At 40.5% G+C, this 15391-nt stretch overlaps 1 protein-coding gene across 5 annotated transcripts in view; it reads right to left on the bottom strand.

Annotated features, from left to right (window-relative positions):
* Positions 1-13562, bottom strand: part of RAI14 (retinoic acid induced 14) — a 76189-nt gene extending 62627 nt beyond the window's left edge. For 4 of the 5 annotated variants that reach the window (XM_017730200.1, XM_008630597.2, XM_017730203.1 and 1 more), the window contains exon 1: positions 13473-13562. In XM_017730200.1, the coding sequence (XP_017585689.1) occupies positions 13473-13508 (36 nt within the window). In that variant the 5' untranslated portion in view covers positions 13509-13562. Of the gene's footprint in view, positions 1-3968; positions 4078-13472 lie in introns of those variants that run through there. The other variant, XM_017730201.1, reaches the window with a different exon arrangement.
* Positions 13563-15391: the final 1829 nt, after the last annotated feature.

Here is a 15391-nt window from a genome sequence, read left to right as displayed (position 1 = left end):
TTTTCCTCACAGGACAGGAGCTGAAGATCAGTAAGTTTAAACTCCTGGTCGTGTACCAATGCTACTGGTCAGCTTATCTAGTTTTGTCATACTTTAGACATCCTGGCTTGATATCCAAGTTTGAAAGAGCCCAGGATAGTACCTGATGTGACTATTTAAGGACGTATTAAGATAAGCAGTAGATTAGTTTTGGAACTTACATTTAACACATATGTGTTTGAAATGACTCATGAAGAGACAAGACCATAAAAAAATCCACATCACACACACTCTGTGAAGGAATTTGGTTCATTTCTGGTCTAGCCTTGCATGTTCATTGTGGCAGCACTCTGGCAAACATTGTCAACGTTTGCAAGCTTTGCCCTATTAACCAACCACCAAATGCACCCCTAGAATCAGCCAGCTCAGGTACGAAAAGATCTATGAGCTTTTAGACCAGAAACCAGGTGTTAGGAGAGCCTCCACTACATCTGTTCAAAGCCTCAGAAAGCGGTGACTTACTCTAGAGCAAGTAACCTTCCCCACAGAGGAAGGGACTTACCCACGAATAGCAGGAAGCCCAAGTTCATGCTGCATACAGATCACTGCATCTCCAGAAAACAGGCTACTTCCCCTGCAGCTCTTTGAAATACCTGCTTCCAAAATTTATTTTCTACAAGATGTTCATTTGTGTTACTTAACTAGATATTCTAGGTGACAAGCAAAACCAGCAAAGAGGTATAAACAGTCTTAAACATTTTAGTTAGTGTGTAATATTGAAACATCTGAATGTGGGTTTGGGGTTTTGGTGGGGTTTTTTTGGGGTTTCTTGGGGGATGGGAGGTTGATAGTTTGTAAGAGCACGGATTTGGTAATATGTAAGTTTTTTTCAATTTTCTATACCTAGACCTGAAGACAAAAAAAAAAAAAGAAAAAAAAAAAGGCTGCTTTGAAGAAAACCTGTCTAGAAACAGAAGAATTAGAATTCAAGAAATAAAGAAATAAAGTCAACAAATGGGGATAGTACTGCATAAATTCACATCCAAATTCCTGAGAACAGGGGTAATAATTGGAAATTGTGATGAATATTCTTCTCACATTAATAGTGCTAATAGCATAGCACACCTACCATTTCTAACAGATCAGAAATGCATACAGCAAGATCTCTGTTTCAGCATGCTTGGTCTGTATACAGTTGTATTTAAAATCCAGACACTTTTCTTCTTTAAATTGCAGGCAAAGGAACTTGGATGTTGTAACTTAAGAACACAGTGAAACCTGCCCCTATACTCAACCCAGAAATGCTCACAGCAGCTGAAGCGTGCAATGTGAAATAAAGCTGGTTAAGAGAAGACAAGGGAATTGGTTAGGGAATAGGGGCTTCTTGGCATTCCTTTAAACCATTTTCTGTTCACCCTTGTGGAGTGTAACATAACACTAAGAAAATATATCTGACCTCACTCCTTTCAGCTGCATTAAAAAGGTTTTAAAAGCAATTTAAATATCAGATTGCACATTCATAAACAACAGAAAAGAAAGAGGTTATACATATTATTGCCTTCATCTTCCACTAAGACAAGTTGGGGGAGTTTTTCTTGGTTTTGTTATTTTTTATTTTAATTTAATGAGAACTTTTGATTTTCCCTGGGAGACGAGGTCAACAGACTAGGGCACTTCCTGTCTGCAGCAATGTCGTGTGCTTATGCAGACATGAGTCTTCTGACAAACAACTGATTTATTTCAAATGGGGGTCATTACAATCATGGCATATAGCAAGATCACATTCTTTCCTACTTGTTTTGCCTAATCACTATGGATTACTCAAACATACTTGAAAAGAAGATGCATTTCAGCTGTGTGTGAAAACTGACAATTCATCCAAAATCCCACACACACACTGGAAACAGGAGGAGGAGACATGTTCTAGGTCAGACCATGATCATGCACTGACAAAAACTGTGAGTAATCCTACAACTGAACTACTAAAATGTAGAAGATGTGGTCCTACAAAGTTTTTAGCACCTTGTCATGATAAAATCAGGTCTCAGCTTCTCAGAAACAATGATTAAAGGAGACTATCATCAGGGCCATTTACAGCTTCTCTATTTAAAGTCACCCCTCTGAATCTTACTAATGGAACCCTCATGCAGTCCTATTACACACATTTGAGACAAACTCAAGTGCCCTGCAAAGCAGGACAGATCTCCAGCAGTGTGCAACACCAGCTACCCACTGAGTTTAAACTGGGGGAGAATCAAGAGACGGAGGTTTACAACCACAGCCAGCTGACATACCAAAGTCAGAACAGTCTGGTGAGACTCAAGCTATGTACAGCTCAGAAAGTTGTTCATCTGGGCGTGGTAGAAACTGCTTGTCTCTCCTTAAAGAGAATTTACACAGTCCCCATGTTTCCACAGTATTTGAGCACTGCAGAATTACTATTCTATCCACAACAATTACCCCATTTAAACATTTTTCCACACCTCTCCCTTATTTTTAAGGTGTGAAAGTGGGATAATAAGTCCCTGCACAGGACTGCAAAGAATTGCATTAAAAGATGAGGGGTAGAGCCCTTTTTCCAATCTTCTGACCTTTCCTTCCTTTACTGCACTGCACTGGCAGTTCTCATGCTGTTCAACTAGCAGCTTAAATGAATTCCAATGGCAAGATTTACAGCATCCATTCCACACACCCCCCCCCCAAATCAGATGGTACTAAGTTTGTTTACAGCCACCTTCAGTGCATGTACCACATACAAGACCGTTTTTCTTATGTCAAAGAATGTAATTTTCTAATTGTCTTTGCTGTGTGTACAGAGCGAAAACAATCCTACGTTCATAAAACTGAAGATACTGAGCACCGCTAAGGTAATTTACAGACCAGTGGAGGGTGGGAGGAGGGGACCCAAACATCAGAAAAACTATTAGTGTTTAAAAGACAAACATAAATTTAAGAAAATTAAAATTCTGCCCCAGCCACAGTTATTAAACCTATGGGAGTTATCCAGGAGACGGGAGAGGAAAATGAGTGGAAGAATTGCTACTGCCAAAGAGCAGGAAGAAATTTGTCATTAAATAGTATTTATGTACAATTTCCAGATAGCAGACTTTTTTTTGTTCACTTATAGGGAGACACAACCCCAACCACCACTGCAGCAAACAGGCAACTTAGCATTTCAAGAGTAAATCATAAAGTGACTTGATCTTCACCTAAACATATCAGGATACTTTGGACTTGGAAGTGGGAGGAAGCAGATTATAAATCTAAATTCCAGGCATGGAAGCTCCCCTGTACGGAGTTCCATGGCATAATAATTACATTCTTATGCTAGCAGAAGAAAAACACTAAAAATGACAAATACATTTCAGCTACAAGTTAATTTACTAAACTCGCCTTCCCAGTCTCTGAAGAACACTTCATGCTTCATGTTCTTCTGTTTTGCATCAGAAATTCTCAGACTGGACTGGGTGCCTTCCCTCCAACTAAGCAAGTCTAATGAAGTAGATACTGTGTATTTTACAGATTGAAACAGCAGCCATAGTTGCTCATTTGCCGAAAACTATGCAAGGTGAGAATGAGTGAATGAGAAGAGTCTTGACACAAGCTTCTATGGCCAAAGGAGGGGGTCCCATGCTCCCCCAGCTAGCTTAAATTAAAAGAAGAAAATAATAAAGAAGCTTTGGTGTTTACCACCTCATGTGTAATGACTGAGCAAGCATCCACATATAAAAATGAGAGAAAACATATCATACATTATCCCAAAATCCTAGGCCATTTAACAGAAACGTGGCCACTCTTCAACAGAAGAAACTTACCTGTAGCCATTTTCCCCACACTGCTCAGGTTTGTCCCATCCCATTCACTATATCACAGTTTAGAAAGCAATATAAATTAAAGTAAATTACATTTTTTCCCTTAAATTACCCTCTAAGGAAATTACTCACAAACCTAAAAAACTAAGAGCCTACATGTGACCTCATGCATCTTACCATCATCTGAGTAAACGGAGATAGCTGCAGTGCATCACCACCGGAAACTTTCAAGAACTTTTTGCTGTGACATTAATCTGAGCAAGTGTTTCTCACAAACACGTGGAAACACAACCTTCCTCTCGAGTGCACAACATGCTTAATAACCAGCACAGCAATCCAGCTGAAACGAGACCTGGCTTGCACACAAGGAACCTACACTGCGAATCACAAAACCAAAACACACTGAGCAACTCCAAGTTTACAAGCAAACAACATATGCATTAAGAAGTGGTATTCACTACTGGAAAAAAACTGCTGCCCAGCATGAAGCCTAGGGCAGCTTCTTGCTGTGCAGCACTTCACATGCCCAGCCCTATCTGCCACACCAGGGCTGCAGGGATGCACAACTGCTGCTTGCTGCATTTATCACACTTTGATGCAGGATGGGTGACAGTTGTGGGACAAATCCAGGAAAATAGACAGCAACAGGCTGTTTGTACCAAGTGGGACAGGAATACAACAGGGTGGTCAAAAAGAAATCCACAAATATCCCATCCTTAAGTATGCTTTTACTGTGCCAGTAATACACTCCAAGACAGCTTGAACTTGCAGTCCTTCTCAAAAACGTAAGGCATAAGCACGTGGTATGCTGCTCAGTTCCCTTAGCCACAGCTGGAGGAATTAAAGAAAAGTGTCCTGCTTCTTACCCTGATAAGCACATAGAAATAATATGATTAACACATGGCCTCTCCCAGCATTCTACTCTCTAAACTGCAGAGGCATGACTTTGATAGACTGATTAGTAGATAACGAATTGGCTGGATGGCCGCATGCAGGAGGTATTCATCAATGTCTCAATGTCCAGATGGAGATCAGTGATGCGTGGTGTCCCTCAGAGGCCTTTACTGGGACCAGTACTGCTCAATGTCTTCATCTGTGACACAGCCAGTGCAATCCAGTGCACTCTCAGCAAATTTGCAGATGACACCAAGCTGAGAGGTATGCTTGACCTGATGCCATCCAGAGGGACCTGAACAAGCTCGAGAAGTGGGACTGTGGAACTCTTGAGGTTCAGAAGGATAAGTGCTGCACCTGGGTCAGGGCAACCCCCGGTATCAGCACAGGCTGGGCATGAACAGACCCAGAGCAGCCCTGCCCAGAAGGACTTGGGGGTGCTGTGGGTGAGAGGGTGCACACCCCCCAGCCACGGCACTCACAGCCCAGAGAGCCAAACGTGTCCTGGGCTGCATCCAGAGCCCCGTGGGCAGCAGGGGAGGGAGGGGATTGTGCCCCTCTGCTCCGCTCTGCTGAGACCCACCTGGAGCACTGCATCCAGCTCTGGGGTCCCAGCATGGGAAGGACAGGGACCCACTAGAGGTCAAAGGGCTGGACCACCTCCCCTTTGAGGACAAGCTGAGAGAGCTGGGGTTGCTCAGCCTGAAGAAGAGAAGGCTCCAGAATAGTTTATTGTGGCGTTTTCATACTTTAAGGGGGCTAGTACACAACAATGGAAAGGGACTTTTTCTCCAGACAATAAGACAAAGGGTTACAGTTTGAAACTAAAAGAGGATAGATTGAAACTAGATGTAATGGGTTGCCATTGTCCTGTCAAACAGTATCACATCATATCATAAGCAATCCCAAAGGAAAAAAAAAGCTGGAGGATTATCATTACATAATGAAAACTCAACCTCCTCTAGACCCCAAAAAGAAGCTACTGTTGGATAACATGCCAATCTGAGCATCTTTCAATATCCAAGTGTATTCTTATGCTGCATTGAGGGGAAATCCATCCCTCACTGGAGCCCACCATATGCATCCATGGAGCCAGAATTTTGGTTTTCATTCTTGATTCAATGGTCAGCCAAGCAGACTGAAATCTTTCTTCTGACTTCAAAGGGCCCTGTTTCAGGCTCTGGATAAGCAGACAGGTTAGCCAAGTTTGTGAGACTCCTAAGAAGTTTCCACCACACACAGCAAAGAAGCAAAGATGAAAGGAAAGAGGTAAGCACCCATGAACTGAGCCACACAGGTATGTCAGACACATACACACGCATCGGTAACCACATCATTTGCAAAGTTATTAAAATACCTTTGCTTTTATCATTGCAATCAAGTCAATGCAAGTGCTCTGGACAGTTAGCTGTGTATTTCATCCGAGACATACACACACAGCACATCTGGGGAATGAGAGTCCTCAGACAGCTATACAGGAGTAAATTTAGCTGAAGTTTCAGATTATGTTCTGTTAATTATACTATGCCACCTCTTAAAATCCAAATCGTATAAAGTAGCACTAGTGTCACGTGGAATAAGAACACCACTTAAAGAGTTTTCTACCTCAAAATATTTGAAGGTAAATATTAAGTCCACATAACAACCTCAATACAGGAAGAGATAGTACCTGTAGTAACAATAAATGTGGATATAAACTGTGAGTCTAAGAAATTAAGACAACTTGAAGCTGTAGTTAAAACACATTCAATTGTGATGGCTTTTGCTACCACATGTTAACAGTATTTTTAAAAGCTTAAGGCTGCAGCTTTGTCTAGATAATTTAGGTCCTAAAGTAGGAAAAATAGCTCAATAAATAGGTTTTCAAGTGTCAGTACAGCTACACAAGTCCACACTTTCCATTTCCTGGGAAGAATAGCCACTGACACCAATTCTACTCCATGCTTTAGCTTCACAGATATTTAGAACACATATGACATATATTCGTACTCCTCAAGTGTGACAATGTGCAAGGAAGCAAAAAAGGGCAAAAAATCAAAAAAAGGAAAAAATCCCCTAGTGCTGGGGATTTGCCTGGACTACACACAATCAGAACAGCTTCTTGAAGAATTGCACTAGAACACATTGCTGTAATCAGGTAAACAACACACCTCTTTCAGCCTGACCAACTCCCTAGCATTTGTGGTCTGCTTGTACTATTCACAGTCTACCAAAGTATAAGCACAGAATGAAAAGGCTCAAATCTCCCCTAAAATAAATCATATGGGTGTTATATTCACCAGGTAATATTACAGCAGATATTCACAGCAAATTGTCTTTACTAACAACAAAAAACAAGACAAAAGCCTTCAAACATAAAGACTGGGCCATTCCTTAAAATCCTCTCCTTTACATGAATCTTAACAGACAACTTCAACAGCTGGACATATCAGATCAGGCATGAGCAATGCCAAAAAGGAAGAGGGGATATAGTGTACCACAGTAAGGACACACAGACTGCTCATTTATAATTTTAAAATTTATTCTACTTTACATTTAATTCTTACTAAATATAAACAAACATATAAACTAAATATATAAACAATAAAAATAAAAAAATTACAATTGCATTTTTCCAACTCTTCCAAACTCAGGCCTTGGAAACTTCTGCGCTCCCTTTAAAGGGACACAAAAGAAATGTTTCTACACAAAAAGATTCCTTTCTTGTTACCCATATATTTAAAAATACTAGTTTTTTCCAGTTTGTATATGCCAATTTGCCTTTCTTCTTCCTACTCCCTCCCATTTCATAATCCTGTTTTAGGAAGTAACCATGTGTTTATTCAAAGTAAACTAACTCCCATCCAGGTTTGTCTACTGTAATTCCAAACACCAGAGCACAGTTCTCATTTAACCGATTTCCTTTCCTTTCTGTCTCAAATATTTGGAGATGCAGCAGGTTGTTTACAGAATATCTGCAAGTATTTAGTCTTAAACACTTTTCGTACTTTCCCATCTAGAGACAGATGATCAACAGGCAACCCACAGGAGCCCAGTTGCTTTTCTTCTCACAGAACAGTTACCAAAATAGTAACTCTGACCCTTCAACTGTCCCTCCTTTCTCATCCCTTTCAGACCTTCTTGCTTCCCTTCTGTTTTCCCATACCCTTATTGGTCAGTCTTCACTTGTCTTCTCCATTACATTTCCTTTTCACTATTAAAAGAGATGCTACATAACTTATGGGCTGATATTGGCCCCCTCACAGGGGGCTCCTGTACACCAGAATTACAGTTCCCCTGGATAAGATAATTTTATAAGTACTCTGAGGACATTCCTATTGTCAATAGTAAAGAAAATACACTACCTGATGGCAAGAGGTTCACACTGGACTAACTGGAAGAGGCAGCAGGTCTTATTCTAATATACACAGAACACATTTAATTTCTTTCCTGGACAAAGCAGAGCAAGCTGAGTAGAGCAGAGTCTTATGCTGTCCAGAACCAGAGGCATGAAGCCAAATAGCAGAACATGGGGTGGAAGGTAAAACCCTTGACTCCTAACAGAGGGAGGGAGAATCAGGAGCCACAGCACCTGTTTCAAGAGGGAGAGAAGGTTTAATTTTCCATTCCCAAGAAGAGGTGGTTGAGGGCAGTCCGTACACGCCAGAGATCAAGCCTTCCATCACACACTGTATAGTGGAACCAAAGATTACTACTGAAGAACACAATAAACTGAGCAAAAGCTACAGTCGTGATGATGTGTTTCAGGCTGATTCAATCCAACACACAATAAAAGCAAGGCACTGAAATAAAAGCAAGCTTCAGTAGTTCGTTTTCTAAATAATTGTGCACATTTGTCAAACAACAGTCATTTCACTTTTCTGACAGAGTGACCTTTGTATGTGGGGGTTTCTTTGTCACAATTACCCTGAAAGTATCTATGTACAAAGCAGATACCGCAAATTTCAATCCCATGCTCCTTTTTAGGTTAATTGTAGTTTTCAGTGGACAGAGCAATTTAAGGGCTGTTTGCAGGAGATCCTGCTTTATTACTTTTCAAGTTGCCCCACCCAAGTTTTGTTCTCTCACACATTCAGCCCAGAGCACACACCAACACAGGTTTCCACTGAATGTATCCCAGCAATCTTTCCATTCCAGACCCCCAAGTAACTTAGCTTTTCATACTTTAAAAACTGCTAAATGGAAACTCACTACTTCGAACATTTGGCATTAAAAAGAAATGCCAAGGCTTAATTAGCATAGAGTCCAGATTAAGATTGAGATTTTACACTACAACATACCTAACTGCCTCATCACTTTGAGATTTATGGAACAATGATTACAGCAAAGGCCAGAAAGCAGAAATTTTTATTAGAACTGCAAACTTCTCAACCCCCGCATAATAGTACAACAAATGGGCATTTCCAGAAATACCAGAAGTTAGAGCTGGTAATTAGCATTGGGAAATCCCCGCCTGTCTTGGCTCTGATTCTGACAATAGGTACCTTTTCTGCTGAACTGCACAGTCAATTTTCAATTTCAAAAGACACTCTACTATTTTAATTATTTAGTATTGAAGGTATTTGGAAACAAATCGCAATTCTAACCTTCTCGTCCCATTCGACAAGATAGCAATTGTCAAACGTGTTTTTCAGCTGATCTTCAATACCCACAGAAAAGGGTCCTAAAACTTTTCAGTTTTTCCTATAGACAAGACACTGAAAACAATCCAAACCATCAGAGCCTTCAGAAAAGCTGCCTTTTCTAGGGTAACCCAGAACATGGTTAAAAGCCAATCTACCTAAACAAACCACTTAAACACTTACATAATCCTCATATCAAAGAGCTAGATACTTAAATGTGTGTAGGTGCCTAAAAATGTTGACGAGCATCTTGTCATATATAAGCAGTAGGCAAAACATGTTTAGACAGGATTAATCTTCACACATTTGAAAATCCACTTTGCCACTGTTTAAGATTCTAGATGCTTTTGAAGTCAGGACACAAACTGACAAGTTACTACAGAAAACACTCCAATCTCAAGTATTAGAGACCTAATAACACATCAGTAGCCATATTTTTAATTGGAATTTTTCAAAATCTGCTTTTCTAAGCAGAAACAATGAAGAACTTCTGTCTTACTGGGTAGAGACATTCATTCTTCACTGTGCGAATAAACTGTGGACTGTCTGTAAACAAATTCAACTCTGAAATGATAGTTCCTGGTAGCAACTTTCTCAAGTGTTACATTTGATAGCCTCTATCAACAATTAAAATGGTCATCCTTTTAGGTGGTCAGCTTTTATGTGTTTAATGGCAGGTTTTGAGTTTGATAACGAGCAGCAAGAGCTGAGGAGAGTGGAGAAAATACAGCTCCTCAGACAGAAGAGACTTGTTGCTTTGTCAAGACATGATTGTGGTTTCTGTTGCCTACACATTCTTTAAGTGTGCACATCCACTGCTTAGCTTCCAGTCTTGGCATTTGCTCCCACCCAGGCACCCTGCTCACAGATTCCCAGTCTACAAGCATCCTCCTGTGACTACACATCATACTTTGACAATAGTCATTTGTGACAGAGCGATAAATCCCATTCCTTCTCTCCAAATACACGTGTTCACATGGCAACAGTCACCCCCAGGAAGGATTTCACAGCGATTAAGTGTGTCAAGGACAAAGGATTCTCCAGTTAATGGGGCTGGCTTCACACACAGTAAATCAGGTGAGATACAGCAATGCAGCAAGAGCATGAAGTGAGGAGTCTCTTTTCCATCTAAGAGTCATACTCTTATCTCTCAGCTGTGGACTGTACAAATTCTGCTAAATATTTAAATTAGCAGCCTTATTTACTTGTGTGTTCCTGCAACTCCTCTGCTGGCATGCCCACCTTTGAGCTTTTGGGCCAATATTCTCAGGGTGTGATCTGACAATGTAGCTAAACCAAGCAACAGCTGGAGGAAGGGACGGCCTGCTGTTCCTCCTACTTCCACCATTCCTCTCAGGGCTGACCCTACAGTAACACAGAGCAGGGAGTTACCCAGCTGACACTCACTCCACAGAGTAATTTTACATCATTTCTTGTGCTTGACCTGGCTCACTGCAGGGTCAGATACCCTCAAAATGAGAAGAGTAGATGTGAAAAAAGAGGGAGCAGGGCCATCTCTTCCACAAGCATGGTGTCATTCAAGCACCAAAGCAATGCCCTTTGGCAGGGACACCAAGAAATACACTTGAATATCAGTAGTTATACTCATTTTCAGTTCAGCCACTGCAGGAAAGCCTAGAAAGCTTCAGTACATCAGTGAAATTTCCTTCATTGTCTTCATTCCAGCACAGAGTTTCTCCAGCCTTACTGCTGGAGAAGTGTTGTGTAATTCCTATGTCTCACACACACCTTGAAGACTTCCTACTCTTCCCACTCTTTATTTTTTTTATGCTAACAATGAGGTTACAGAGAAGCGCAGTCTTCCTTACCCCAAGACATCTTCAGTTCTAAACTACAATATATTAAAGATTTCCTTTAGAAAGGGATGAGAAAAATACTCAGTCCATCCCTGATTTTACCCTCATCTCCAATCCAAGAGCAGTTACCACATCTTGTGAATTGAGATACAAATACAACTGACTAATTCCCATTAAAAAGACATCCTTTTTCTCCTCCTCAAAAACTGTAGCTAAGAGCAGCTTCTGGGAACTGAAGAGAAGGATAATTTTCCTTGCTTATCTTGCACAAAATATAGGACAGCTCCTGTTGGTTGCCTTGAATTATGCCCTTAAGGCTTGGCTTCAAAACAGAGGAAACCAGACTGTCATGGATTTAGACTGTTGTGCTCTTAGAGCTGCGTATCTAAATTTTAGGTATCTGAAAAATCCTTTGCGGTCAACCTTGTCCCCAGCCAGTAGACAGCAGTAGTACCAAAACAGCAATTATGTTCAGACTGCCCTTGATTTTGGGGAGAGGCGTACACAAGTTATCAGGGCTAGATAAGTAAGGAATAAGTGAATCAGTGCAATTTATGACAGTGGCTGGACCCGCTACAGCAAGGTCTGGTTTCATCACACATGTCACTTAGCCTTTGCTCTAGAGCAGCAGCCCAGGCAAGCAGCATAAAAGTGTGCATGAAGTCATCCTAACACATGGGCACACCTGACTTCCAAGTGTGTTCACGTATTAGCCAACAGACTGCTCTCATTACTTGAGCAGATGCCTATTAACAGTTTTAGTGATGTGGGTGAACTCAAAATAGCAACTGCTGCTGCTTGTTGCAACAGGAGCAACAATGTCTGGCCATGGAACTCTAGCAGTTCTAAACTGAACAGTTAGATGGGACATGAGAGACTTGTGATACTATTTTTACTTGTTGTGAATTGCCACAAGACAATGTGGCACCGGCTGATTCAGTCTGATGACCAGCAAAACCAAATACTGCTAAGTAGTGAAAAATGTTTCCCTCTGCACCCAAAATTACAATATTTCTGGAATATTCTAGATGTTCTAGAAAGCAAAGGTTGGTTGACATATTTAGCTTGTTTATAGAGGCAGTCTTTTAAGAAATACCTCTTGCTAAACTGAAGGAGTAAAGCATCCACCAGCACTGCTGCAAGGACGCCAATTCAGCAGCTGTACCAAATGCTAACCAAATGCTAACTTGTGGCTCAAAAGTAGTAGTCAGCACATCTGCAGGTTACACCACAAGAGTAACTACCTTCTGCTGATGATGATGTGCACTACAGGCTGGATAAAGACACATCACTCTAATGGTGTACCATGAGACCATCTTTACATCAAAACACCCACTGAGGGCACTGTGCAACTTTATTCCGGAACATCAAAACTTCTTAAGATGCTCCATTTTCAAACCTAAGGATCTTAAGCTCCAGGACACCATCACCAAATCTGGCGATGACAAACAATACATCACTTCTTTCAAAAGGGCACAGAAATTTAGGATGAAGAATGAAACGCCACATTCTTCACAGATCATGAAAATTTGTTACAAATTCCACACAGTATCTGGAAAGTCAATTAAACACAAACGCACTTATTTCAGACTTCTTACTAGCAACACAAAGACTTGGAATGCATAGTAGTAGGAATAGAAGGACAAGAACAGGACTGGACTACAGCAGTTCCACTGCTCCAAGGGAAGTATTGCTTACAACACATGTAGAAGTTTGGGTCTCCACTGATACATCTACTACAAGCAAGATGATGTGCAGCCTAATGTCTCTCTAAATGCTGTTCTGAAGATTCTCCTGAGAACCTCCATATTTATGTCTTCCTTCCTCACTGCTCCAGACTCAAATCCACCCCTCCTGTCGTACTAGAACTGATAAACCACAGCTGCCCTAATTGCTCAGCTGGTTCCTGTATTCTTGCTGACAAAGAAACCCTGCCACAGACTGGGGAGACAGTACATTAAGTGCTCAAACATCACACTGATAAGAACAGCACTCGGCTTAGACAGAAATATGATTGGGTAGTAAAGTCCTTACTAGGCTTAATCCTAAACCTGGAACAAAGTTCCAATTTGGACACCAGCACAATCCAACAGAAGTTCTGCAGACCCCACAGACGTGTGCATGATTCAGCTATGGGACCAAGGTAGCAAAATACTGTTACTTTGCATAACAGATAATGGCTCTACAAATAGAAACAGCCTACTCCATACTGTACTCAGCTGTTGCCTTTGTGCTTGCAAAAAGGTTTTCTTCTCTGTAATTCATTAACCTGCAAGCTTATCAAGGTGGGAGTGAAGAACTTGTTTCCAGCATGAAAACCAGCAGTCAAACTGAGCAGAAATACTTACGTCACTCTTCCTGAACTTTGCTTTTAAGCTCTTCATGCTGATCACATTCAACCTTCCAAACCTTTGAGGAGCTTTTTACTCTTCTTCAATATCTAAACAAAAAAGAAAGAAAGAAAGATTCCAACTTGATACTATTCAGTTCATTGGCAGGCAGGTCAGAATTGAATTTGCATATCTCTATCACCCTTTGAGGATTTAGCCCTCAAGCTCTAAAAAAGATTAACAGTCACCGAAGGGAAACTTTCTAACTGTTTCTCTAAACTTAGAAGTAAGCCTAAATCTGACCAATGAAGAACAGAACAAACATTTACCAAAAACTCAGTTGTGTATCCTGTTATACTAAATACATCTCCACATAATTAGATCACCAACTTGTTCATACATGAGCAGATTTCCCTGACCACTGCCTATTTTAATATTATCATCAGGACAGCCATTTGTAAAGTGGCAAAATCATAATTAAGCAAGCCAAGTATTCATTAAAACTTCACCATCCTATCACCAGGGGTCTGCACTGGGTAGGAGATACCAACACTATCATATGCACAAGTCTAACCACTAACCAAATTCAAAATTGTACTTAAACCATGCAGGACACGTACTAGGACAGCTCAACATAACACAGCAGACAGAATTGCCTGGGCAAGACAGAGGTTATTGCTGGAAGAATTGTTTTGGATTCTTCCCCATAAGGAACTGTACGTGTATTCTTAAGAGCCATAGCTGCTTTTACTTGGCAGGGCACTATCACAGTCATGTTCCCCCTTCCTCCCTTTCACATGAAGGAAAGCAGCAGTTGAACAAACATATAAAACTAATGCAACAGACAAGCTGCAAACTCTCACAGAGGAAAGTGAGTGTCTGGAGAAAAGTTTCCTACAGAAAGCTTCAGTGATACCACAGGTTGCCAATCCAGGGCAAACATAACAGGTAACAGAATACTAAAATAGCATGGCAATGTGCTTTTTCCTCGAGCACAGTAGAAAATCTTAATGAGAGACCAACGTCTGGATTGGCAAATGCACCTAAGTAAAATTGTTCCACATTTCTAGTTCTACAGTATGCTTACTGAGATAGTTAGCTGGTTTCATCTACAAGTTTTAGCTGCTATACAAATTCTTTCTGAAGAAACAGTTTAAAATTAAGGATGTTCAGCTGTATAAACTTCCTCCCTCCACCCTAGAAAAAAAAGTAGAAAAAGTTTTACAAGTCTAGTCAGACAAATAAATAACTGAAATGAGGACTGGAGCATAAATTCAAATAGGTCATGCAGGGTCACTATGTTTCACATCACTCTTCAGAAACAGCAGATTACAGTTTGATAACCTAAGGGCGATTCAGTTGTTTCATAAAAGTACATCTCATTATTATAGGGCAAGTTGCTATGTTCTACATGATCACTCTTCTATGAGTTTTATAAATCCAACTACACAGTATACCGTTAGTAGAATGATTGCTTCCACAAAATACAACCCTAACTACCATTCAGGAATAGCAAACAGTGCTAAGTAAACATGTTACTTAGTTCAAACCCATATTTATCTGGCACCCATTTAAGACAAACTCAAGTACATTTCTTCAAAAAAAAAAAACCCAAACAAACAAAAAAATCCCATACTCTATATACACACAAACACATTTCCCACCAGCCAAATCCCTCCAGTAGGTAGCAGTAGGTAATCTGGATGGAGTTATTCTGTAGGTTGCTTAAAAATCATTAAATTGAATTAAATTACTCTAAGTCTAATTAAGCAGTCATTTTCAAGCCATGTCAGGTCCCTGACTGCTTCCAGGTATATGAAAAAGGGGTTTCATTCAAAATTCTTGCGTTTAATCACAAGGAAAATGGGCTTGTGGCATTTTGTTTAATTCTTTAGCAAGCAAAAAGAAAAAAGGAAAATAGATTTTGCAGAACCTTG

Source organism: Corvus brachyrhynchos, unplaced genomic scaffold (genome assembly GCF_000691975.1).
Source record: "Corvus brachyrhynchos isolate BGI_N302 unplaced genomic scaffold, ASM69197v1 scaffold42, whole genome shotgun sequence".
Lineage (NCBI taxonomy): Eukaryota > Metazoa > Chordata > Aves > Passeriformes > Corvidae > Corvus > Corvus brachyrhynchos.
Note: the sequence above shows the minus strand (reverse complement) of the source record. Positions and strands in the feature narration are given on the sequence as shown.